The sequence below is a fragment of the Micropterus dolomieu genome, linkage group LG13, assembly GCF_021292245.1.
Source record: "Micropterus dolomieu isolate WLL.071019.BEF.003 ecotype Adirondacks linkage group LG13, ASM2129224v1, whole genome shotgun sequence".
Classification (NCBI taxonomy): domain Eukaryota; kingdom Metazoa; phylum Chordata; class Actinopteri; order Centrarchiformes; family Centrarchidae; genus Micropterus; species Micropterus dolomieu.
This window is the reverse complement of record NC_060162.1, coordinates 17,527,291-17,551,290: the sequence shown is the minus strand read 5'-3', so window position 1 is coordinate 17,551,290 and position 24,000 is coordinate 17,527,291. Positions and strand designations below refer to the sequence as shown.

The 24,000-nt window shown below is 40.7% G+C and overlaps 1 protein-coding gene across 5 annotated transcripts in view; it reads left to right on the top strand.

The window, feature by feature from the left end:
• Positions 1 to 24,000, top strand: part of LOC123981621 (breakpoint cluster region protein-like) — a 92,820-nt gene that overhangs the window by 19,078 nt on the left and 49,742 nt on the right. The window contains exon 1 of one of the 5 annotated variants that reach the window (XM_046066609.1): positions 6,315 to 6,390. The exons of 2 other annotated variants lie outside the window; for them this stretch is intronic. In XM_046066609.1, the coding sequence (XP_045922565.1) occupies positions 6,348 to 6,390 (43 nt within the window). In that variant the 5' untranslated portion in view covers positions 6,315 to 6,347. Of the gene's footprint in view, positions 1 to 6,314; positions 6,391 to 17,767; positions 17,802 to 18,485; positions 18,652 to 24,000 lie in introns of those variants that run through there. 2 more of the 5 variants (XM_046066610.1, XM_046066611.1) reach the window with 2 other exon arrangements.

Below are 24,000 nucleotides of genomic sequence, written 5' to 3'. Positions count from 1 at the left end.
GTATTTCCCGGTTTAGTACAGGTTGTGGCTGTCCACCTCTGATTTTGGGTAAGAAGCTGCAACATCTGACACTTAAAGCTGGGGTAGGTAATATATTTCAGAAGCATTTTTGTTATATTTGTTGAAATTCTCTTTACATCCTGTCAGCAATCAATAAATTAAATGATTTGACAAAAAAACTGAGATCTGCAGCTGTCGCAGGACTGTAATAAGCACCAGCCAGTCATTTAACTCTTTCCAAATGAAATGAGTGGCTTTGGAGGTAGGCCTGAAGGTGGAATTTGTTTGGTTGGATACTTTCAAAACTCAAGCTGTCTCTTGCTAGTTTCTCCAACATCGCCTACCCCAGCTTTAAATTCCCAAGAAAACCTAAAATTAAGAAAGAAATTTTTCAGTTTTCAATTTTATTGCAGTTGCCCAATGTTGCACCGAACCTGAAAACCTTTTCATTCAGTCTGCATTTTCAGCTTCATTTTAAAGGGGGAAGCAATGAATGAAAACAAATTCAGTAATGAAGACAAATGGTGCCCACATAAATTGTGCATATGGAACACACTGATAAAGTGTTTTAAATACATACATATAGTCATTAACCAAAGCTCAGGAGAAAGATTAGACTAAAATGTGCTTGGCCTAAAGCCACATATGGAGTACTGAGATTAACAAGACATCAAACAACACAAATACACTCAGTGATGTTGCGGTGTCAGTATGGCATGTTATTCTGTAAGAGTTCTTACCCCCCCAATGTATTACATTAACAGGTTATAAAATTGGATGTTTACCATGCAGTCGGAAGACCGTGCTCTTCCTGTGTTGTGTTAAAATTTGACATTAACATTTGAAGACTGCGGCAGGTGAGCTATGGCTCCAAACACTGCAGAAGACAAGCTAATAAGAAAAATCCTGCTGCAACTTCAAATAATAATCATAAATACCTGCACCCAAGGAGTTTTTGTGCACCCTGATGACTTACCCACCACTGTGTGAATGCGTTTGGTGTGACATTTTTTTGTATTTGGAGTGCTTTGTTTCACCTTGTTATTGACCTTTTATCATTGAATAGCCTGCCAAGGTTTGATTTTGGATTTAGCGTGGCTTTGATTTTGACTTCTCCTAGTTTACAACTCAGTGCCCTTAAACAGTCACTTACATGCAGTGTCTAGTAGCGGCAGTTGATGAACCGTACACACAACAGTGTAAACAACACTACAGTAGTCTCGGCTATAGGCACATAGTCACGTGGCTCCATTTGCCAGAACAAATTTAGATTAGTCAGCTATCACGTGAAACAGATGCAAATATCTAATGGACTAAAAGCAAGAAAATTAAGGTTTTATACATTTTGTATGTTTTCAATACAATACTGTGTTGCTTTGTGATTTATTTTCTTACTTGATTTGAGTGATAGAGAAGTTTTTGTATGGATATGTTTTTCTGGATTGGAGGATAGTTTCCTGATTCAGTTATTGGGTACCCTACAGTGAGAGATTTCATTTCTGATTGGGCAGCCGCAGAGAGATAATTAGTTCTAATTAAGCATTTAAGAGGAGTCCTGATTGGACGTCCTCAAAAGCACACTCATAAGTTTGAATGTCCTCAGAGGGGTAAAGAGCAGCCGCAGTGCTGTGACAAATGATTGACATGGTGTCGTCCCTGCCCCCTTCTCTGCAGTGGATTGGATGGTGGCCAGAAGACAAGGCGTCTCAAGGAATCCCTGTGTCACCAGAGAAGCTTTGGCGTAGTGTGCACAACACACAGATAAACACACTGCAGAAAACCTCACACCCAGCACTATTTACTCTAGACACACACACTTTCTCCTGCTTCAGGCCTTGTCATGAGATCTTGACTAGTGCAAACACACGTAATATAAACATTTCCCTAAGTGGAAATGCTGTTCTTGTTTCTCTGAAAGCTATTTCTTTCATGTGCACTGTGTTATTGGCCACAGAGGGATTCCACTCCCTGCTGTTAATGTGTGGGCACAAATGTGTTCTTGTATTTAGTGTGAGTGTGTGTGCGCGCCTGAAAACAGAGAACAGGGATCTATACGAGGACCTGTGGTGCCCACAGTCTGCTTTCCAGGCCAGAGGAAAGTGGAATAATTTTATTACTGGTGCACCACGCCGAGAGATATTCATAACTCTATTGATTACTTAAGTGAATCTATGGTGAGGGCAAGACCTCTATAAATCTCTCAGCAGAAGATGGCTGAACCCTGGTCTGTGTGAGATGATCATACTCTAAATATGTGGCAGTTTAGGCAGCCATGTTCCCTGGTTTTGATCGAAACCACCCTTTACTCAGACAAGCTTTCACCTTGCTGATGTCTACCTTCAAGCTATAAGCAAGCAGTTTCAGATCCAACAAGTTCAAATCTTCCGTTATCTTTCATCTCATCAGCACAGGCAATGCCATAGCTGCAAAACATTCATTGTCAGATTTTGTAAATCACCACGAGAATCTATGTTATTAAGAAATGTTTTGTTTCTAAGGACAGTTTCTTTTGTTTTGATAATTGAAAATGGAAGACATGATTCCACATATTTTCTCCTGGACTTGGAGCAACAGTGCAGTAATAACTTGCATGTGCATTCTGTTAGGTGGATGATCTTTACGCTGGTTGTGTCTGGTTGCATATAAAAAAAAACGCATCCAGCTACATGCCATCTTTGCTCTGTCTCCTGAAGAGAGAAGGCTTCCAGAAATCCAAACAGATGGCTTGACTGTGTGAGTAGACGTAGTGCTCCACACATTGGGAACTTCCAGTGTTTTACACTGACACAATTAGCAGTAATGAATTGAATTAGCCTGCCAAGGTAGGGATGGCTTCAGCAAAAAAACACAACACAGAGAGAATCAGATGCTCCTCCGGCGGACACATTGTGGCATCTCGCCTAGAGGCCTCTGTTCTTTTCACAGGGAGAAACAGATGTGTTAGTTTTATAGAAGTGTCTGTTTAGGTGAGCGCTCAAGTAATATTTTAGATCATTATGTGCATGTGTGTGTCAGTGTGTGTGCATGCAGCTGTGCTGGATATACTGCTGAAACTACAGAGGTGTCCCCCTGTCTTACCCACTCTGTGAAAACATAACCCATGTCACTGATAATTGCACAAGCAGAAATTTTCACTTAACTTCACTGTTACCATGGTTACACACTCTACATAACGTCCAAAACACACCGTGGTCTCAATCTGCCCTCTATTGTCTTTCCAAGAAACCCAAATTAGTTTAAAGTCACAGTGACTAGAGCATCTTTGTCTTCTGTAATGTCAGATGTCCCTGTTGTTAGATCAGGCGGAGGAGAACAACAGATTAATAAATAAAATAAACACATTCTTTGGAAATGTAAAAGTAGCCAAATGACATCCAAACACACACCTCCTACTGCTCTGCTAGCTACTCTGACCCATGAGCTAGCGATGTGAAGTTTTATATGATGGGCGGGGTCAGCTAGTTGTTCCAAATCACGATTTTTTGGAAACATCTAAAGTATGTATACCCAACCGAGTTAAAAATATTTTAATGTTTTACAAGAAAAGAAAACAGAGGAATTTTAAGTATAAAAACACTGAAAAATTATGAGTTTGACACCAACTGAATGATTTACCCATGGACACGCGATTAGAACTTAGAAATGGTATTTTTGTCCGCTGAACTGTTTGTGCAGTCCAGGTTTATTTGCAAACAAACTTCACCAACTGTCCAGACGTTAGCTTATAGCTTGTGTGTTATTAGCTAAAGGTGAAACATTTTCAACTCGTGCGCACATTTTGCATCACCTAAAGTGAATTTGCATCCATTTGTTTGTGTCCACTTGTGTCGCTTAACTGCCTTTTGGGTGATGTTAAAATCTCAAATTTACTTTACTACATCCAGTCTGAACACACTTGTAGTCTGCACCAAGGAGCAGGTTTCATTTGCACAATATTAAGCTTTGAATGCAAACACCGTGAGTTTGTCCTGCTAGCAGCATGGTGGCAAAACATAATGGCTAAAGTAGATAGCTTGGAGCCAATGGTAATGTTAGATGTGTTTATCGATCTTTTAACTTCTCCCGTTGTTCTAAAAAAAAAAAAAAAGCAAGCCCATCAAAGACAGCGTGTCATATTATAGGGGAGGCTGGTCAGCCACTGGATCAACTGCTCTGTGGTATGTGCATGTCAGGAATAAAGGAACGGTACTTGTTATCTTTGATTAGCATGTATCGCCCTCTACTCGATGGTTTTTAGCCTGCTGTCAATTGCCCTGTCAGTCAGTGTGTTAATAGGCCAGTCACAGAAAAGCAACGCTATAGTGCACAACTGTCAGCCACACGTGAAGGCAAGAGTCTGAGAGTTAAACTGGGATTAAAGAAAGATAAAATGCACGTGTGTGTGTCTGCAGGCCTCCAAAGTCATTCAGGGGCGATTACACATACCGCACACTGATTGAGACACATGTACTGTGTACAAGCTGGAAACAATTGTGATGCATGTGCAGAGGGAGGAAGTGCCAAACAGCCTGGCTCTGTCTGGACTCAAGATTAAAACTAAAGTGGCATGTTTCCAGAAATACTGCAGGAGAAGTACATCCCTTCTGCTGTCAGCGGAGTGTTGATCATAGTTGCTAAATCTCCACGGCCTGTGAGTGTGTCTGTGTGTGTTCAAAGACAGCAAGGCGATTTGTGGGAAAAGAAACCTTCACAAGACATCTGAGAAATCCGCTGCGATAGAAGAAATGTCCTCAAACTGAGAGTATATATTAGAATAATTGCAGTGTAGTTTAGGTTTGATGTCATGTTAATGTACTGTACATTTTTTGGCTGAAATACAAAGGACAATTTAAAATGTGCAGGCTTGTAATACACTATAAAATATGGGCATTTTTGTCATCCTTTCTCTGCCTCCTGCCTAGATGCTTCTCTGTGTTTATTCTTCGGATTTCTCTCTATCACTCTACTTCCAAATTCACGTCTCAGTTGAGGCTCTTATGTAAGTGAATTAGCTGGCAGTGTAGCGTTTCATTTTTCATGTGCTGTGTTGGCGATTAGAGACTAGCTGGCTTATGTCATCCCTCTCCAACGGAAGAGAAAGATTTAAACATGAAGTTAAATGCAGCGATGAATTTGCAAACCGTTCTTACTTTCATTGCTTCAGGTTTTCTCTTGTGCTTGTCTAAATCTTTGAAAACCTTTCCACTCATTAACCTGGGCATCGAGTAGACAATAAATTAAATGTGTCAAATAACCCTAATACATAGATACCCATCGAATCAGGTGTGTGCTCATGCACTCAAAGACTGGTCTGAGGGACAAAACTCTTATAGTAGCACTTCTTGTCACTATTGAAACATATCAATCCATCAGACTTAACAGCCAGTATATTTTAGAGCATCAGAGATTGAATGATAGTGGCTATATCCAGGTTAAAAGGTGTTATCCTATTCAGGTGGATAGATTGGTATTGACTGTGGGCCATTTTCTGTTGCCGTTTCAGTCTCAAGGCTCTTGAGAAAAAGAGCTATCTGCCAGTAAAAAGCCATTATCTCCTTTTCCCTTCGCAAAAGAAGAAGTGCCATCTCACTCTGTCGACTTATTTTTAACTCACTTTAAAGCGGAGGCAGGGCAGGATTTAAAGGAGAGATGATAAACAGAGATTGTTAAATGCATTACTGGTGAGAAAAGATTTTTAGTAAAATATCAGAAGAAGCAAACTCTAACTTAGATCTTGGGGGGCAGCAGAAACAAGCTGTGAACACAACACTACGTATGCTACTACCCTTTAAGTGGTAAATATGTTAGCAAACAGTTGCCTCTATACACATCCAGCAAATATGGAGCAACATTAGCATTCATTTGCAGTCGACATTCTGGCTACCTGATGAATATAAGTCTGATATTCCTTCTCACTTTGTTTTGGTCTCCAATTTACTTCTAAACCCTTTAACATAGTGTCTACGAATATTGGAGGAAAATATCAGCATTCATTTTCTAGTTGGTTAACCAAACAGCTAGCTTGGTTAGCCTTGAGGTTTTATTGCAAGTAGATCCCTTTGCAGTTAGCTACAGTTACTAACCTTGGGGGCTTCATTCTATGTTTACGTTCATTTGGACTGGAATTTTTTGTTAAAGATTTATGTAAAATGTTTATGTGGAGAGCTTAGACTGACTAGTACACAGTTAGCATGACCCATAAAGCTAGAGAATAAGACCTAGTTTGAAAATACCAGAATTTCCTCTTGACAACATGGTTACTTGACAACAGTGTATATTTTTCTGACACTTGTGGAGACTTTACTTTGTTTAATTTGTGAACCACAATTTAAAAAGAAAAGCAGGATTGATGATTCAAACTCAAAAGCATGGGTTTGACATCATTCGGAGGATTTAATGACTTTCATGAAGGTAATAGCTTCTGTCTGACCAAGGTTCACTTTGTGCATTAATGTGGACACTTTTATATGGGCGTTTATTTGTGGTTGAGGCTGGATGACAGCAGAAATGCGTCTGCTAATGCTTTTAAGTCAGATGTAGGCAGCACTGCTATATTTTGACACCAATGTCACAGTCACTCATCTTGTCTGTGCGAGGCTGATTCATGGATCTCAGTCGGAACATCTGACTGAGGCCACAACAAGGGTGGGACATCACATATGAGTGTGTGTGTATAAATGTGTGTGTGCACACGCGTCTTCATCCCTGTTCGCTTGAATGAGAATGAGTCTGTTTTTATTCTGGTAGCGTAATTTGAAGGCGTGGAACATCAACTGACAGAGGAAAAGAGGGCAAAACAGATTTTAAATAAACTCAACAGATGAGTAATGAAGAAAAGGGCCATAAAAGGCTTGCAGTTATAAGAGCGACCGCCACAAGTGCTGTGAAGTATTTTCAGACTGAGAGTTAATTTTTCTCTGAAGGCAAAGCCTGTTAAAGCATATTTAAGGCATGTGCCATTTGGTGGCTCAAACGAAACAAGCCCCATATGGTTCTTAAATCTGGATAATGCAGGTACTACTTTGGATCTCAGTCACATCAGTTGGAGTGCAATGTTGGACTTTTTCCTATTCCCGTTGATAGTTAAATCCTGACTTGTCCCTTTTTAAAAATGCTGTTGCGTGGACTTTTCTGTAAAAATATTGGATGTTCAGGATCCATTTAATTGTCGTCATCTCAGACAACAAGATGACGCCAACTTCAATTATCAAAAGTATTTAACAATATAGGCAATTATCAAAATCTAAACAGAGATAATACCTGTCCATGCTAAATATATCACGGTTCTCTGAAAAGGACTCATAAAGGGCCAGTTGCAGCTGATAATAGCTAGAGTCAAACGACAACAAGGTCATCAAAGAGTTGACAAAGTTGTACATTGAACAGTCCTCAGAGAGAGAGAGTGTGTGTGTGCACGCACACAAAAAGAGAATTTGTGGACCGCAGACAGCTTGTCAGCCCCGCCTGATATCGCCGGGAGACCTGTGTGCTGTGTTATAGATGACTTCAATTAGAGACTGAATCACCCCAGGAAGGCACTCACCGTGGCTTACCTGTTTATTATTTCCCCACACCATCTTTTTCTCATGGGTAATAAATAGCTCTCAGGTTGCTCTTGCCGTGCTGAGGAGGCAATAAAAACAACCAGACTGGATTTGGCTGAAAGGACGGTGTGAAAAGAAAAAATACAATAAGGTTATTTGCTTACTCTTTGTGAATGCTGGTTTTGCGATCTACTTTTTTTTGTCGTTGGTGCTTTTCTCTGTGCTAAATGATTGTAAATTGAATATCTTAAGCTTTTGAACTGTTGGTCATAGTGTTGCCTTGTGTAATTTTGTAGATGAAACAATGAATTGACAAAAAAAACAGTATACAGCAGCTTACCTGAAAAAATAATGATTAGTCGCAGCTGTAGATAATTTACAGCTCATGTTGCAATGATCAGAGAGATATGAATGAAAGGGGAGAGGGCACAACTGACAGATATTCAGAGTGAGGTGAAGATGAACTGAAGCACATGCTGCTTTCCCACGCCCCTCTCTATCTCTGCCGACATACATAACCATCTTTCTCTTCTTTCTCTCTCTCACACACACACCTCCAGCCTCACACAGTTGGGGTTGACTTGTTGAGGGTGACTGCTGTTTTGGTGGAGAATCACTTGTCTACTAATAGGGAAAAAATGGGTCACTCAAAGCTCCCATTTTTGGGGGGAGCTAGTTGCTTATTGTTCTCACTTGAGTGTGGTGAAGCCCCGCCGTCCTTTGACTCACTTCTCAATAGATAATGGTTTCCCTCTCTCTCTCTCGCTCTCTCTCTCTCTCTCTGTCCGTCCTTGACCACTGGTTGACTCACTATTGCCTCGGGCTCACTGCCAGGGGCTCACGACTCCGTGCTAAAAGGTTACTTATTTTGGCCAGTGCAGCTGAAGAGGGTGTGAGATCATTCAAATGTTTAGGGGTTTTTTTCTGAGTGCACTGACAACGACATGTCAATTTGTGTGTGCCTGTTTTGTTCATTTTTCAATTTTACTGCCAAGCAGTGGATGTGAGAATGGTGGAAGTTTTCCTAATCAAGATGGTATGTACAGTTTTGAGGTACTTCAGAACATGAGAATTTCCCTTTCAGGCAACTTGTTACCGTTTGTCAAGGGCACCGTTGCTGCATCTTGGGCTTAGAGATGCCTTGTACGATTGTGATTGGTTTAAAAAAACACAAACAAGCCAGTGTCCCCCCTCCCCCCACACCAGATATACCAGAGGGTTTAGCCAGAACTTTCCTCAGCACTGGCACAGCGCTAAAATAAAGTGTGGAGACAGGTCTCGCTATTCAGGATTAAATGGAAGCTATCATAGCTGATAATGACTTGTTATGCTTTTAATCTTTTTTTTCTTTTCCTGCTGTGTAGTAGTGGTGTGGTGAAGTCTGTTTGAGACAGAAATGTTACTCACAAAACCAGAAGTATAAATACTGCATGTCCTTACACTTCTGTCACTAATTTGGGTTAATTGTTTCCATGCGCACAGTTGAACTGGTGCTTCCCTGCATGTACCCTCTCACCTCCGGTGTGTGTGTGTGTGTGCGTGTGTGTGTGTGTGTGTGTGCGTGTGTGTGTGTGTGTGTGTGTGCATGTGGGTTTAGGGGCCCTGTCCTTTGTATCCCACTGATATCCCAACAGTAGCTCGCTGCTATCTGTTTCTGCTTATTGTCAGTAAGACAGGTCTCCTGTAGTGTTATATGAAGGTTGCTTTTGTTGGAAGATGGGGAGTACTAGGAGCACACATGCAAATGACATGCTGAGTAATCAGTCATTAAGACAAGCCTGCTTTATGGAATACCTAACACAAAATACTTTTTTTTGACTTCACATCTTGAAATATCTGTGTACAGCAGCAACAGAGAGTGAGTTTGAGGCCACCTCAGTCAGTTTAATTTAGTGGCTTTGTGTGTCGGTGTATAATATTGCTACATTTTATTATTATTATTCACAGATTCACGCACTAGTTCACAAGTGCTTGCTTTGATTTATGGCATTCATTTGTAGGAAGAAACGTTTTGCCCTGCATGTAGTAACAGGGGAAATAAAGACTGAATTCCACCCCTGATCTTAAAACCAAACCCCGACAAAGACAGAAAGTAGAAAGAGCTTCATGAAACATGAAAATAATCCTCCCCACTTTTAACATGTCAATGCCCAAAAAGCAGACAGTGTCAAATCTATTTTTGTGGTTGTAGTTGTGGTAATTGTTTGTCTCTATGTGTAGGAGTAATATTAACTCAGACACTGTATTTCTTGTGACTCATTGTATCTGTCTGTTGAGGATTTATCTTATTCGCTTAAGCAGAGGTTAATAACATGGTATACTCGTATACTTGTTTATGACTTGGATGTTTTAAAAGGCCAAATCCTTTTCTTTCCTTTTATTTTTTTTACACTGGCTGAACCTTGGTGGCCTGTACCAAGTTAACCTTCTGTTTACTGCAAATTGTTCAAATTCAATCTCACAAACATAGACGTACAGGAAATAAACACCATTAACACGCATTATCAAACTACAATAAAGCTCCAAGGTTTTGCACCATCTTGGATCCCTTTTTTGTTTCAGGATTTGTCTGAAGTCAAAAACTTTCAGCATTTTTGTTCACAAACTGATTTATACTTACAACTTACATTTATTTGGCAATAAAATTCATTTGGCTCTTATGTCCAGGTGCACCCCTGGTATTTATTACACACACGACAGTACACATGGTGAGCAATCAGCTGTTTGGTTAACTTCTGATACAGACAACAATGGAGAAATATGAAGTAGGATGTTCCGTTTCGATTGGCCTTTTTTGCTTATGATTATTTTGTTTTTGTGTGTTTGCATGTTCGTTCACAGAGTATGTAATGTGATTCATAACAGTGACCCTCATCTGTGTGTGTGTGTGTGTGTGTGTTTCATGTTTTTATATCCTGTTGGGGACTTGAACCTGAATGCGCTAACCGATGGGGATTTGTGTTACCAAGACATGGTTTTAGGGTTGAGGATAGGATTAGTTTAAGGTTAGGTTTTGGTAAGGGTTAAGATTAGGCATGTAGCTGTGATGGTTAAGGTTAGGGTAAGGGACTAGGGCATGCATTATCTCAACAAAATGTCCCCACGCAGATAGAGAAACAAACCTTTTTGTGTGTGTGTGCTGACAGTGTTTTTTCGCTCATTTGAACAGAACAACACGGCTGGCAGAATGTCTGTTTTAATCCAGAGGACAGATCCATATTTAACAAATGTACATATAATCTCAACAAACATTCACTCATGCACACAGAGGTACGGCTACACATATATTGTATGCAGCAACAGGAAATACACATTCATACTGCTGTTATCCTACTTTCTTCTCCCTATGTCTCCTTCCTCTCGCCATCATTCAGACGCTCTGGCAGGCAGATTAGTGGCGTGCACAATGCCCACAGGGGAATATTTTGTGGCTCTGTGGAGTAGGGCTGAGAACCTTTTTGGGAGACTCACTTTAATAAGATTTTTGTTCTGAAGGTCACAGCTCTATTTCAAGCCAACAGTTTATATTTATTTTGATTGCCTAAGCTCTCTACCCTCTGTTCTATGCTTTCTAGATTGCAAGCTTGTTTCTCTATGTCTTTAAGTTTGAAAATGCACCTGGTCTGTTTTGAGACTAGTTTTGCCTGTTTGACGGCCTCTTTCCATCTCTGAGTGAGCTGTGAGAGCGAGTTTGGTTAGAAAGGTCAAAATATCAAATTCAACAAAGGTAAAATAAAGACTAAATGCAGCAAATCCACAGAGCGGTAAAATGATAGTGTGATTTGAAGAATCAATTCTGCATCAGGCGAAATAGTCGTAAAAAATCAGAGACCCAGAAATATATTATTTTGTGCGTCTGCACTGTTCCCCTGTGTGTCTGTGTATCTTGTTTGTTTACCTTTGTGCATCAGCCCGTGCTGATGTGTGACTGTTATTTGTTTGCCTATCTGTGCATGTAAAGCTTGAATGTGTGCTTGTGGATTTGGATCTCATCATAGCTCAATGCCTTGATTATTTTATCAGCTTGTCAGTCATCTGTAAAGCACCTTGAATTGCAGTAAACCTGTAGGAAGGGTGATTTCTGTCTTTCATTGGAAGGAGGATGTATTAGTGATTTAAAATCAGGATTTACCATGACAATACCGTGAGCCAAAAAGGACCCATGCAAAAAACAAAACCCAGAAAGAAACTCAGAGATGTTGTGACTGTGACTAGCACATAGCATGTTGCTGGCTGGCTAACATGTTAGCGGTTAGCTCACCAGCTACAGTAGTTTACCAACTAGCCCTATGAGTGGTCCCTCGAGATCCACATATTTCACAAAGAAGGCAGATTCATTTCACTGTGCCACTTTCTGGTGTGACTTGGCCCTTAAGATTTTTATAGGAAAAATATTGTCACAACTTGTTTTTTTTCCTAAACTGTGCATCACCATCCATACATCCGTCCCTCCTATGTAAACCAGTCATTTTGGAGTCATCTCGCTCCAGTGCTGCTGAAAACAACATGAGACTGAGCCGAGTCCAGCTTCTCTTTTATTAACAGCTGGCTAGACTAATCACAGTGATGTGATGCTTTGCGTTCGTTGCATAATGACTTTCCCATCATCATCATTATGCACTATCCTCTCTGTATTCATGCGCGCACACAGCACACTTACAGGACTGTCAGAAAACCCTGTACTTGGAAGATGTCTGGATTAATTCATTACAAGTAGTTTTCTCTCCATCCCTTTACTCTTATACTTGCTAACTCTACCACTCTATATATCTTATGCTTTGTTTTCCTGTCTTTCTCTCTGTTACCCTAATTCTGTCATTTTCTGTGGCTGTGCTTTCTGATCGACACGGGGACAGATGGTTCAGTGGTGTTCAAGAGTTCCAGTTGACGATTAAGTGTTTTCCTGACAGACATGACAGAAAAGTAACAGTTTGCTCAGGTGAGATTAAAACACTCCAAAGAACATAGACAAAACATATTCATATGATAATCGAACGTGTGATTCTGTTTAAAGACAGAAGCTTGCAGTACAAGGTGTAATTTCACACAGCGCCCATTGTGATCAGATCTGCCAGACCACCTCCAGAGTTAGTCTCATAGGTTAATCTGCATCATATTATGGGATCTCAGCCTGATTCAGCCAGAAATAAATGGTGTCTGTGTATGTGTGTTTATATGAGAAATATATGGGAAATGATCTGCACAGAAGTTTGTTTCTGCATCACACCCCTGCATGCTGGGATCAAGTACCAAATACACTTTTCCCCAGTGTATTAGGTGCATCTTTCTTGTATTAATGCAGTCTAATACAACAGTCCTGCAATAAACCTTGCCTCCAGTATTGCGTTACATTTTAGGTACAGTCTGACTCACTGCCAGTACTTTGTAACTATCCTAAAAGAAAGTGATTGGATTCAAGGGCAGCAGGGCGCCAGGGCTTTAGTTAAAGAGGCTACTTTTTCAGCTCGCTCCACTGCATTGCTGTTCTGTACAACATGAGAGAACACACGTATCACACACACTCATGGAGTGGTGAGACAGGCCTGATTCATTGTCACACACACGCCTCCCAAGGATGATGACAAAAATGACTCCTTTGTTCTTCCACTGCAGTTCCACACAGTCTCTGTCTGCCTTCTTTTTTGGGTCATATGGAGTTTAATGTTTCTGTATGTCTCTGTGTTGATGAGGAAGTTGCTATTTGAAATGCTTTTTGGGCTGGTACATGACATGCACATCTGGTGTGTGTGTGTGTGTATGTGTGTGTGTGTGTGCGTGTGTGTGTGTGTGAGGAGTACAGTTGCACGTAAATACGCCTCAGTGTTGATAGATGGCATTCATGTGTCCTTGTGGTACATTCGGCTCTATATGAGGTCATTTTACGCGAAGGCATGTGTGCCTGCGTGTGTGTGTGGCTCCCCTGCCTTGTCCTTGCTATGTAATAAGCATGTTGGACTGCGGCTCTTTGCACATCTGTCTGATAGCCGAGAGACTGTGCAGTACTGCTGCGGTGCACCATTTCCACCAGCAGCTGCCCCACCCCCCACCTGCTCTGCCCTCTTAGTCACTTTGTACACACACACACACACTGACACCAAAGGAGGTCGTTTCCACAGAGTTTGAGGACGCCTACACTCCATGGGGAAATCGGACTTTGTCTGAATGAGTACAAGGACCTGCTGTGCTTTCATCATGTTTCGCCTTACTGTGGCGAACACTCCTGATGTATGTATTATTAGTTTAGCTCCGTTCAGTTTTTATTTTTTTCATGTTAGTCCATCAAAAGGGTCTGCCTGCCGCTCCTGAAAGAGTCAGAAACCCTGTATGCACTAAAAGAGCAGTGGAATACAAAGAATAGGATCTATAGAGGCAGCAAAACAGGTACTTTGTAGAGAAAGCTGAAGTCCTGATACCACTTCTGGGTTAGCCTTTATTATTCTGCTTATTGTCAGTAAGACAGGTCTCCTGTAGTGTTATATGAAGGTTGCTTTTGTTGGAAGATGGGGAGTACTAGGAGCACACATGCAAATGACATGCTGAGTAATCAGTCATTAAGAAAAGCCTGCTTCTAGCTTCTGTAACTCAGTAATTATTTCTTTCAGTCAGTCTTTCTTAAATGTGGTCCTGCAGTTTACAATCCATATTCTTACATAAATCACTACTCACCACTACTCACTAATCACTTGCCATTAGAATTTTAATTCTCACACAACAATGCATTAGTCAACATTAGAAAAACTACAGTTCCCTACTACATTATCGTAACTGTTTTTTCTTGATCTATGATATCCAACCATACTCTCTCTGCTGTCTAGTAAACATCCACCTGCCCATTCCCATTAATCATCTCTCTCTCTCGCTCTCTCTCTCTCTCTCTCTCTCTCTCTCTCTCTCTCTCTCTCTCTATTTATTAAGTACAGTGTTACATCTTTGTTTTTTAACTTACTGACAAACAGAGTACTCTGCATAATGTACTGTTGAGCAATGTTATGTTTTTAGTTATTTGAGTTACTATCAAATATCAACTTGATTTTAAATGAGGTTTTCTTACTTCTGGAACAGAACCCAGAAGTTTTGCTTTCACTTCATCTCCCTGTTTAGTTACACAGAGTCAAATAGGTTGCAGCTTATCACAAAGCAAGTGCTTGTTTTTGCATTATTTGAGTCAAAATCGTTTGGTACAGCGGAGCAAAACCAATATTAGCTTTCAGATTGCCTGTAGGAATTGAAGCTTTAAAAGTGCTTATATGCTCTACTGCTCTCTCATAATGCACTATAGTTAAATGACACCCGTGGGCGTACTCCCATGCATACATATGAGCAGCGCTACAACCCGTGGTGCCATACTCTCCCCTGCTTGTAGTGTCTTGTTACATAAGCCGGCTAATGTTACCCTAGCAGGCCATGTAACTGGCACCTCAATATCAGTCCCCATCCCAGAGAAAAAGAGGGAGAGAGTTGAAAGGGGAGGAGAGTCAGGGGAGAGCAATGAAATGATTAGTAGGACGTTTTGAGATGTGAGAGAACGAGACCTGAGAAAGTGAGAGATGTGATTGAAAAGATAAAATGTGGTGAGCGGAGTTATGGTTTTCTTCCTCCTGAAGGTGATGGGGGGGTTTTAGTTTTTTTAAAAAAAAAAATTTTGAGTGACAGTCAGCTTCCCTACTGGCCATGTTTATAGTTTTCAGTGACAGCTTGTAGCTCTGATCTGGCTCAGTAAAAGCTCCACTCCTGAATCTCTCAATTATCATCCAGTGGAGAAACACAGAAAAGGCATTAATCCTCCAATCCGTGTCTCACATGCACTCCGGGCCCGTCGCAGTGTTTCCTTTCTAAACGCATTCTTTTAACCCAAATTGAATATATCATTCCTCCCTCGAGGCGCCGGAGAAGAAAGACACTAATTCACACTGCCTCCCTCACCGTCTCTCTCTCTAAGTAGTTAATGCTTCTGAGAGGCTCCTATCTCGTCTCATCTCTCTTGTGTCTGTTTTTTCTCTCACTTACTTTCTGTCAACCCCCGTTCCTTTCCTTGCATGTCACTTTTTCTGTCTCAAGTTTTGTTCACAATTTAGCAAGACACAGATTTTATGAGCAAATATTCCACAGATTTCTATAGAGAGAGTTTATTTTGGAGGCCAGTCGTTCATTTCCCTCCTGTATAAGCAACACAAAATACACTGTGGTAAAAAAGTTAAACAAATTTCAACTTTGAACCGCCTTCTCGAGTTTCTAACCTTTTAGCACCGTGACTGTATCTCTCCCACTGTTTTTGTAGCCTCATTGCAGTCTTCAAAGTGTAGGAAAAGCTCAAACTGCATGTTTAAAATTTTTCAGAGAGGTGCAGCCGCTATGTGTGTGAGAAAATGAACACACAATGACCACTCAAATGATCCACTCTATATATGGTTACACGGCAGCCCTCTAATGTCTTTGCTTACTCACTAACTGCTATTTCAGACTACGCAGGTAATTGCCAAAAGGATATATAAGCAGATTCTTTATTACTTTATTATTACAGAACCATGCAGTTACCTTTATGTCCTGCACATATATATATATATAAAACTATCTAACAAATAACAAAATACAATGAAAATTGGCTGTAATCATGGTAGTATAGATAAAAATACATGCTCTGTATTGTTAATGCCCTAACCCAACTTAAAATTATGTTTACTTTCCTTGATAGAGACCAGAAAATATAACCTTCATTTAACCTATTTATGTCCATACAACCGCATTCCAAATAACATAACATTGAAATCTTGACAAAAACAGTGAATATTCATCAATATTCCTGTGACCAAAAGCACTCCCATGCTTTACAGGCATGTAACTAGAGAACGGAACATCCCACAGAGGGCAGCAGACCTTTCATTTGATACCCTGGATGTCTATGTAGCTACGACGGGTTGGCTACCAGGCTACGAAAAAGGCCGGGTGTTCCGAAGCACGGGCACGCAGCTCCCAGGTATTGCGCAATATTCAAGATGGCGCCCGCCAATATTCACACAAATCAGCAGATTTTTGGACTGAAGATGGCAAAAAATGGCAAAAGTAAGTCAGCGGTTTTAAAGATCGTATGCTGTCTCTTGATTGAATGACATGGATGTATAGTTGATAGAAAGCACTTACAGTATGTTTGCTTTTGTTTTCCTGTTTTGAACATATTTCCTACGTTGGCTTGTGTTGATGTGTAGGTGTTAACTGTCAGCGTGACATTGGTTTATTATGAGTCGTGTCCTTGCGGCAAAGCCAGGGAGGGCAGTGTGCCTGCATGAGTTTCCAGAGGGAAGCAGATAAAGAGCACACACGAACATACACAGGTCTACCGAGAGCTTCCTGTGTCTCCCTGCTAGGTCCTGTTGCCAAGGAGACCGGGCCTGGGCTGAACGCATCCAGTAAATACCTGGGAGGATTTATGAGTGGGAGTGAGGGGTGGAGAGGAGGTTGCTTCATTCAAACATCCCTGTTTATCATATCACAGTGCAGACGTAACGAGACCAGAAATGCCATGCAGTTGGCTTGGCTGCCAGCCATTGTTGGTCTTAACATCAAGAGTACTGTGGAATCTGTCAAAAACCCTTCATCCTTCTTAGAAACCTGAGAATAAATGTTTATCATTGTCAGGCAAGCGTTTCTAAGGTTTATACAGTATGGATTGTTTTTCCTGGTCCAGACAGCTGTCACTTGTAGAGGGAAAGGCGGGGTGGAGACACAGTGTTGAGATCTAGCATCGGATCCTGCAAGGAGGGGAATCAAAACTGGCTCCTCATGACTAAGTCCCAGATGAGACTGTGGTGAGCTGAGCCCATAACCTTCAAGAGAAAGCAGCCAGACAGCCAGAGGAATAGAGATAATTGAAATGACTGTCTGTGTAGGCACTGACTCTTTTTTTCATCTCCCTAATTATTCACTGTCCTCATTTTGTGAAACTGTGCGTGTGTGAACACATGAATAGAGGAAAGCGGAGAGTCTATGTTTTTGAAAGTGTGGATATATTCTAATACAAATGTGTATTTGATTCGGCTGTGTGTGTGTGTGTGTGTGTGTGTGTGTGTGTGTGTGTGTGTGTGTGTGTGTGTGTGTAGGTTTTAGAGCCATTCTGGGAATATGTGATTGCTTGGGTTCAGGTAATTGATGCTGGGACGCTTGAAACTGGCGTACAGTCAGCCTGGCCCAGTGCCAGTATAAAGAGGGCGAAGGCGAGAAAGGGGGCGGAGGAGAAGATTAGAGAAGAAGGCCACAGAAATTCCATGGCAACCATCAGATCGGGTGAGAAATGCATTGAAAGGATGTTAAAATGACAGCTCACCTTCCTTATTTCGAAGGTAGCATGCTTACCATAATTTTCTTGGTTCAGTTGCAGTTGGAATTTGGTTCTTCAGAGAGCTGCTCAGGTAGATGTCAAGAAACAAATGATAAGGCAGGTTAGATATATATGTGTAGAAGCCGTACCTGTCAACATTGTGATTAGAAAATAAGGGAAGTAAAAGGATTTTAAAATTTTTTAGAGAGGTTAAAAATACCAGAGATTTTTGATAAAATATTTAAACGGGATGACACCGGGATAGAACGGTATAAGACGGAATTATCCCGGGAAAAACGGGAGGGTTGGCAGGTATGGTATAAGCAACCAAATTTGCTTTTGAAGTGTCCACGAGCCAAACACCAGTCTTTCAGTGGGATTTACGGTTTGCTTTGTTGTTTGTATTTTTTGTTCAAATTAGGGCTTCAATAGATATTTACGTGGGATACTCTGCTCCTTCTGGTTATATTTCCTAAGTAGCATGAATAAAAGCCTCTTCTGTATCCTGACATGTTATCTAATCACAAATGAAATGCTCTTCCTGTTGGCTGCGGTAACCCGGGCAACAGTTCCCCTGGAGACGGGCTTTGGCAAATCTCTACGGTCTGTTTAGCAAAGTCCTAACGCGTGTCCCCAGAACAGCTCCGAAATAAAGCAGCAGTTTATTGCCCTGAGCAGCGATGATGCTGTGGCTTGTGTTTGACCAGAGATTAGGCAGATTGGGACCTTTTGTGCTCGTTCTGCTGTTTGCCGATGATAAGCACCGCTGCAGGCTGGGATGTCTGAGCCGGGAGCAGTGAGAGAGGGGACAGGGAGGTAAACTGAGTGAAGTTTTTTTCAGTTTGATTTTGATTTTGATGATTTTCTTAGTGCTTGAGCGTGTTATAGTGCTGCATTTCTAAAGCAACGGGTTCTTGCATATACAGGAAAATCAATCAGAAATTACTTTTTTTTTCAGCTTGTTTTTTATATGGCATACACTTAATGAACATTGAATGCCAAATGGTACAAATATTGTGCATTTTTGTGTTTATATGTGTACACAAAGTAAGTGTATTGTCAGTGGGTACCTCATATTGTACCAGTTTGCTCAATAAAACAATCCATTCCCACACAATAAAATTATAATGATGAAGTGATATCCCATTGGTAAACGGTTTCGAATGAGCCCACCCCGCAGATGTCACATCCTGGTTTGACAGGAAACACATCACACCAAAGAAGGAAGATTTATATTTGTTCAAAATACTCATTGTGGTTCTTAATAATATCCTGCCATGTCTCAAATGAGCAAATTAAACCATCAGTTTATGTCAGATTTTTTTTTATGTAACCACCCACTGTCAAACTTACCATAATAATGATGTCATATTTGAATATTAAAATGGCTTTGGATGCCTGTAAGCTGGTTGTATTGGCTATATAAAGCTAACTGCAGTATATTATACAGAGGCAAACGTTCACTTGTTTGGCTGTAAGGCCTAGCAGGGGTCCTGAGGGTTTGATTTGGTTTCAAAGAAACAAGCTCAGCAGCAATAGCAGCAGGAGTGCAGCATAACCTGTGTTACAGGACTCACAGGGGATTGTAATGGGGATGATGCGATGTGCCTTAGAGATGAAATAATGCCGGGAACACACGCTCATTGAATGTCAGCCTACTGTATGAAGTACATAAAAATTATTGTATGCAGTTTCAAGAAGCACACTGCCAGTCAGGGTTGACACCTCGGGACAGACAACCATTCACGCTCACACTCCTCACGCCTACAGGAAATTTAGAGTTGGCAATCAACCTAACCTGTATGTGTTTGGACTCAACACAGCAAGATCCCAGCCGGGCCGGCTGGTTCAAACCCAGAACAGTCTTCCTTGCTGCTCACTGGATCTTAATCTGTAATAACACATCATAATGTGTTTATTGATTATGATTTTGAAAGTATCTAAATCTGCAAAGTAACTAGTAACTAAAGCTGTCAAATAAATGTAATAAAAACATTTGCCTCTGTAGTGGAGTATAATGTTGTATAAAACAGAAATACTCAAGTGAAGTACAAATACGTATAGTACATGAGTGAATATACTTTTACCACTGCCAACCACTCGTCCTTAAAATGTGTAAATGACGCATTTTCATATTATTATTTACTGCTCGATGCTTGTGTATTATCACATCAAGCTTATTTTCTAAGTAACCTAAGAAACCAAATAGTATGCTCCGTAGTAGTTATAGTTGTATTACATGTATGTGGAAATGAAAATATTGTGGGACAAGTAAAACAACATTTATGGAAGAAATTACTTGTCAATAGTAATTAGACCCCTGTTGAACACCGGCCTGTCAGACAGATAATCTACCTTTATTTGCAAAATATTGTGGGCTGTCATGTATTATTGCTTCTTCATTCATCTTTGCCAACTGTCAGCATAGTGTCTCAAATCAGATCCAAATGGCAGTGCACTGTAACTGACATGAAACAATCATTCAGGGCGTTTTTACTTTTGTTTTCACATCATAAGGCTTTGTCAGACTGAATGAAATGAAACAGGAGCAAAATGTTCTTCCCATTCGCCTCTTTATAGGGCTCAAACAAAGCCAAATGAAATGTGGATGATAGTAGCTACAAGTTTCAGGGCGAGATCAACACAGAGATGAGATGTGTGTTTAAAAGGAAAGACTTCTATTTATAAAAAGTTGCCAACTGGGAAGGAGTAACCGACTTTGAGTTTGTCTGTCTGGACGCACTTGTGGAAAACAAGTAGTGCTCAGCCCACAGACCCACCCTCTTCACTTCATGTTGCGTATCATAGTACCTCCTCAGCAGCATGACACGACATTATAGCACTCCTTCCAGATTTCAGAACTGATACAGGCAGATTTTGTGGTATATTTCTATTTAAAGACTCACCTATATCATTTTGTTAGTGATCGGTGGGTCAATCAGTTCAAGCCACTTTGGTCCAGTTGAGGACAGATGATTTAATGACAGTATTTTTAAAGGTAGGTGTGTGTTTTCAATAGCTGATAAAGGCCAGGGTGCTTTTCCCAGCTAGTAATTTTATTGATCGAAGTAGTTATGCTGTTTGTTAATTGGATTTCAGGTCCCCTGCTCCAGGCATACATGGATACACAAACACACACATGTGAAGACACATAGCAACACAAAACCCACGTGACCTTTGTCCCCACTCCTCCAATGCATTAACCTCTAACCTCCAACCTTTGCTCTGCTTGGGGCCTTGAGTGCCTCTGTCCTCTAGCAACAGACACATGACAACACTTAACACCAGTGATTGTGTGATAATATTTTGGTATGCTATTTATTCATATGTTGTCTTTTTTCATTAGCCACGTTAGCAACATGTCTCTATCGATGACAATGCAAAAAACATACCTTGTTCTATGACCAAGTACCTGTAAAACCAATGACAGCCTCAACTGATGTTAACACCAATGTTACAAGCATGTGAGCATGTTAGCATGCTGACATTAGCATTTGGCTCAAAGCACCACTGTGCGTAAGTACAGCCTAATAGTTCTAAAAAGTTGATCCAGCGTTACCACCATAAGTGAAAGGAGTTGTCATTGTGAGATTTTCATTCTCGTAACCATGACTTTTTGACATTAAATTCAGCCAGGATAAACTGTTTCAATCAAACTTTGGCCTGTGAGGTATTTGTATCCTTAAATCAAGTTTAACAACTGTTACAAAGACAAAGATATAGCATTCCTGTCAGTTCCATTCATTCTATTTTTATCAAGCATGTTACAGCATTTAAAACCCACACATTACTTATGATGGGCCGCAGAGTGTTTTGCAGATAGCCATGGAGATTTAAGTGCCAGCTTCAGTGTAGATAAATTAATGAGGCTGCTCTCCACCCACACAAACGCAGCGCAATCGCTGCGGTGCTCATGATGCATTAAAGAGAGTGTCAGAGGGTTGAGGTCTGCCCTCAAGATTTACCGCCGTGGTGAGATCGCACTCTGGCTCCTGCAAAGGCCAACATAGAGAGGAAAATGAGAGGAAAGCTGAGAGAGACGCAACAGAGGGCAAGAGATGCTGAGCAAAGGTAGTATTTAGAAGAAGAAAAGTTAAAGGAAGAAAGCTCTCCTGTTGTGTAATGTGAATGGAAAGTAAAGAGCAGAGTGAAGTGGAGATAACAATGTGTTATTATTGTGATTGCCTTCATGCACAGAACAAGACAATGCACACACCGTAAATACCATATAGGACCCATCATCATCACTCTACATTTAAAATCCCATCATCTACCATTTGCTGACTTACAACCTAAAAGCCAAGCAAGTTCTATTTTTCATCACACTTTGCCATCTTTGCTCATAGAAACCGCAGTCTAATGAGTGCCGTTCGTGTTCCAGAGTGGGGTAATTTAGCGTGCTGTATTATTAATCAGAGTCAGAGCAATTTGAACGCTTATTTCCCCCATAATGCTTCGGGGGTCGGGGTAATGAGTCTCTTTCCTAATGACTTTAGCAGTTGACAGAGAAGACACGACAGGCGCTTGTGGAATCAAAGGTTTGTCTGGCACGATGAGGGTAGAGTGGTGTGTGTGTGTGTGTGTGTGTGTGTGTGTGTGTGTGTGTGTGTTGAGCTTGTGTCCACTGAGACAGGCGAGTGCTCTCCTTGAAAGTCTTGTGTGATCAAAGGAAGCGGCATCAGGGAGGAGAGGAAGAATACAAAAGATGTAGACTGAAACAGAGCAAGTGAGAGCAGCGGAGAGTACAGAGGAGGATGTAAAGCACACAGTGCTGAGGGGAAGCTGACACAAGATACAATATATAGCTGCTTGTCATTCACCGACTTTGGGGCTGTCTTTATGATCGGTTGCATAATTATCTTTGAGTCCATCTGTTTATTTCTACTGTAATTATGTTTATTTTTGTGTTTGGGTCATAATCTTCTAGACTATGTATAGTCAGACTATATATCTGCTACCCGCCTTCCTGTCAACTTTTGTCTTCCTCGCACTGTCTCTTTTCATCTGTCTTCCTTTTTATCAAATCATTTATCGGTTTTATTTCCTAACTGTTTGTCTACTTTCCCACATTTTATACCCGACTTATGACAATGATACCGTATCCCCTAGCAGCAAACTCCTGTGTAACTCTGTAAGGATGAAACGGGGAATTCAAATTTCAGCAGTGCTGCAACAATTAGTCAGCTAACTGATTATCAACATAACATTGATACCAAACATTTTAATGTGATGATTTCCGTTGCTCCTTGCAAATTGCATAACTTTGGACTCTTTTTGACTCTTGGTTGGACAAAACAAGACATTCGAGGATGTCTCCTCTGGGAAATTTTGATGGGCATTTTTCATCATTTTCTTACATTTTGTAGAGTGGTCAATTAATGAATTAATCAAAAGAATATTCTGCAGATTGCTCACTAGGAGAAAGTAATCGTTACTTGCTACACTGAACTTTTCAGAAGTTCTTTTAAGTAGATTAAGAATCATTGTGGCAGAATACATGCTTTAATTAAGGTTTGGTAAAGTTTGACTCTAACTTTGCTTGAAGATGAAAAAGACTGAGGTTAATAAAACATGATTGGCACTGTGGTAGTGATAATGTAGTGTATTCTGTAGTATCCTGCAGAATTTTAAAGAGTATTCCTCCAATTCAGCGTTGCACTCCTGTTATGATAGTAGCAGCAAATGTAGCCTTGAGCTGTTAGCCTCAAGAGGAGATGAAGAGTGGGCTACAGAGGCCTGGAATGGTCATTTCTTTCTAAATCCACACATTGTTTCTTTTTAATTTCCAAACTTGTGGTCTTCAACCCCAACCAGCGTCTTCTTAAATTACATAACAATGGATCAGAGTCCTTGCAGCTCCTTCTGGAGCCTCAAAAGGCTTTATACTGTACTTTTTTTTTGCATAGTCCTCCACTAGACCTGTAAACAAACTTCCAGGTAAAAGTCCAACTGCAGTGGGTTTTAATATTTAAGAATTTAGATCACAGTAAGCAGCATATTAAGCAGCCATAGGCAATACTGCCGTTGAAGCTAATGCTAGCAGCCTGGCTGTCATAATCTGACATTGTTTCTTTCTCTGTGGCAGAGATGTATGACATGGAGAAACATGGACAAACAGTTGGTATCTGTTCCCATGAGTAGTTTAGGAAAACACACAAAACCACA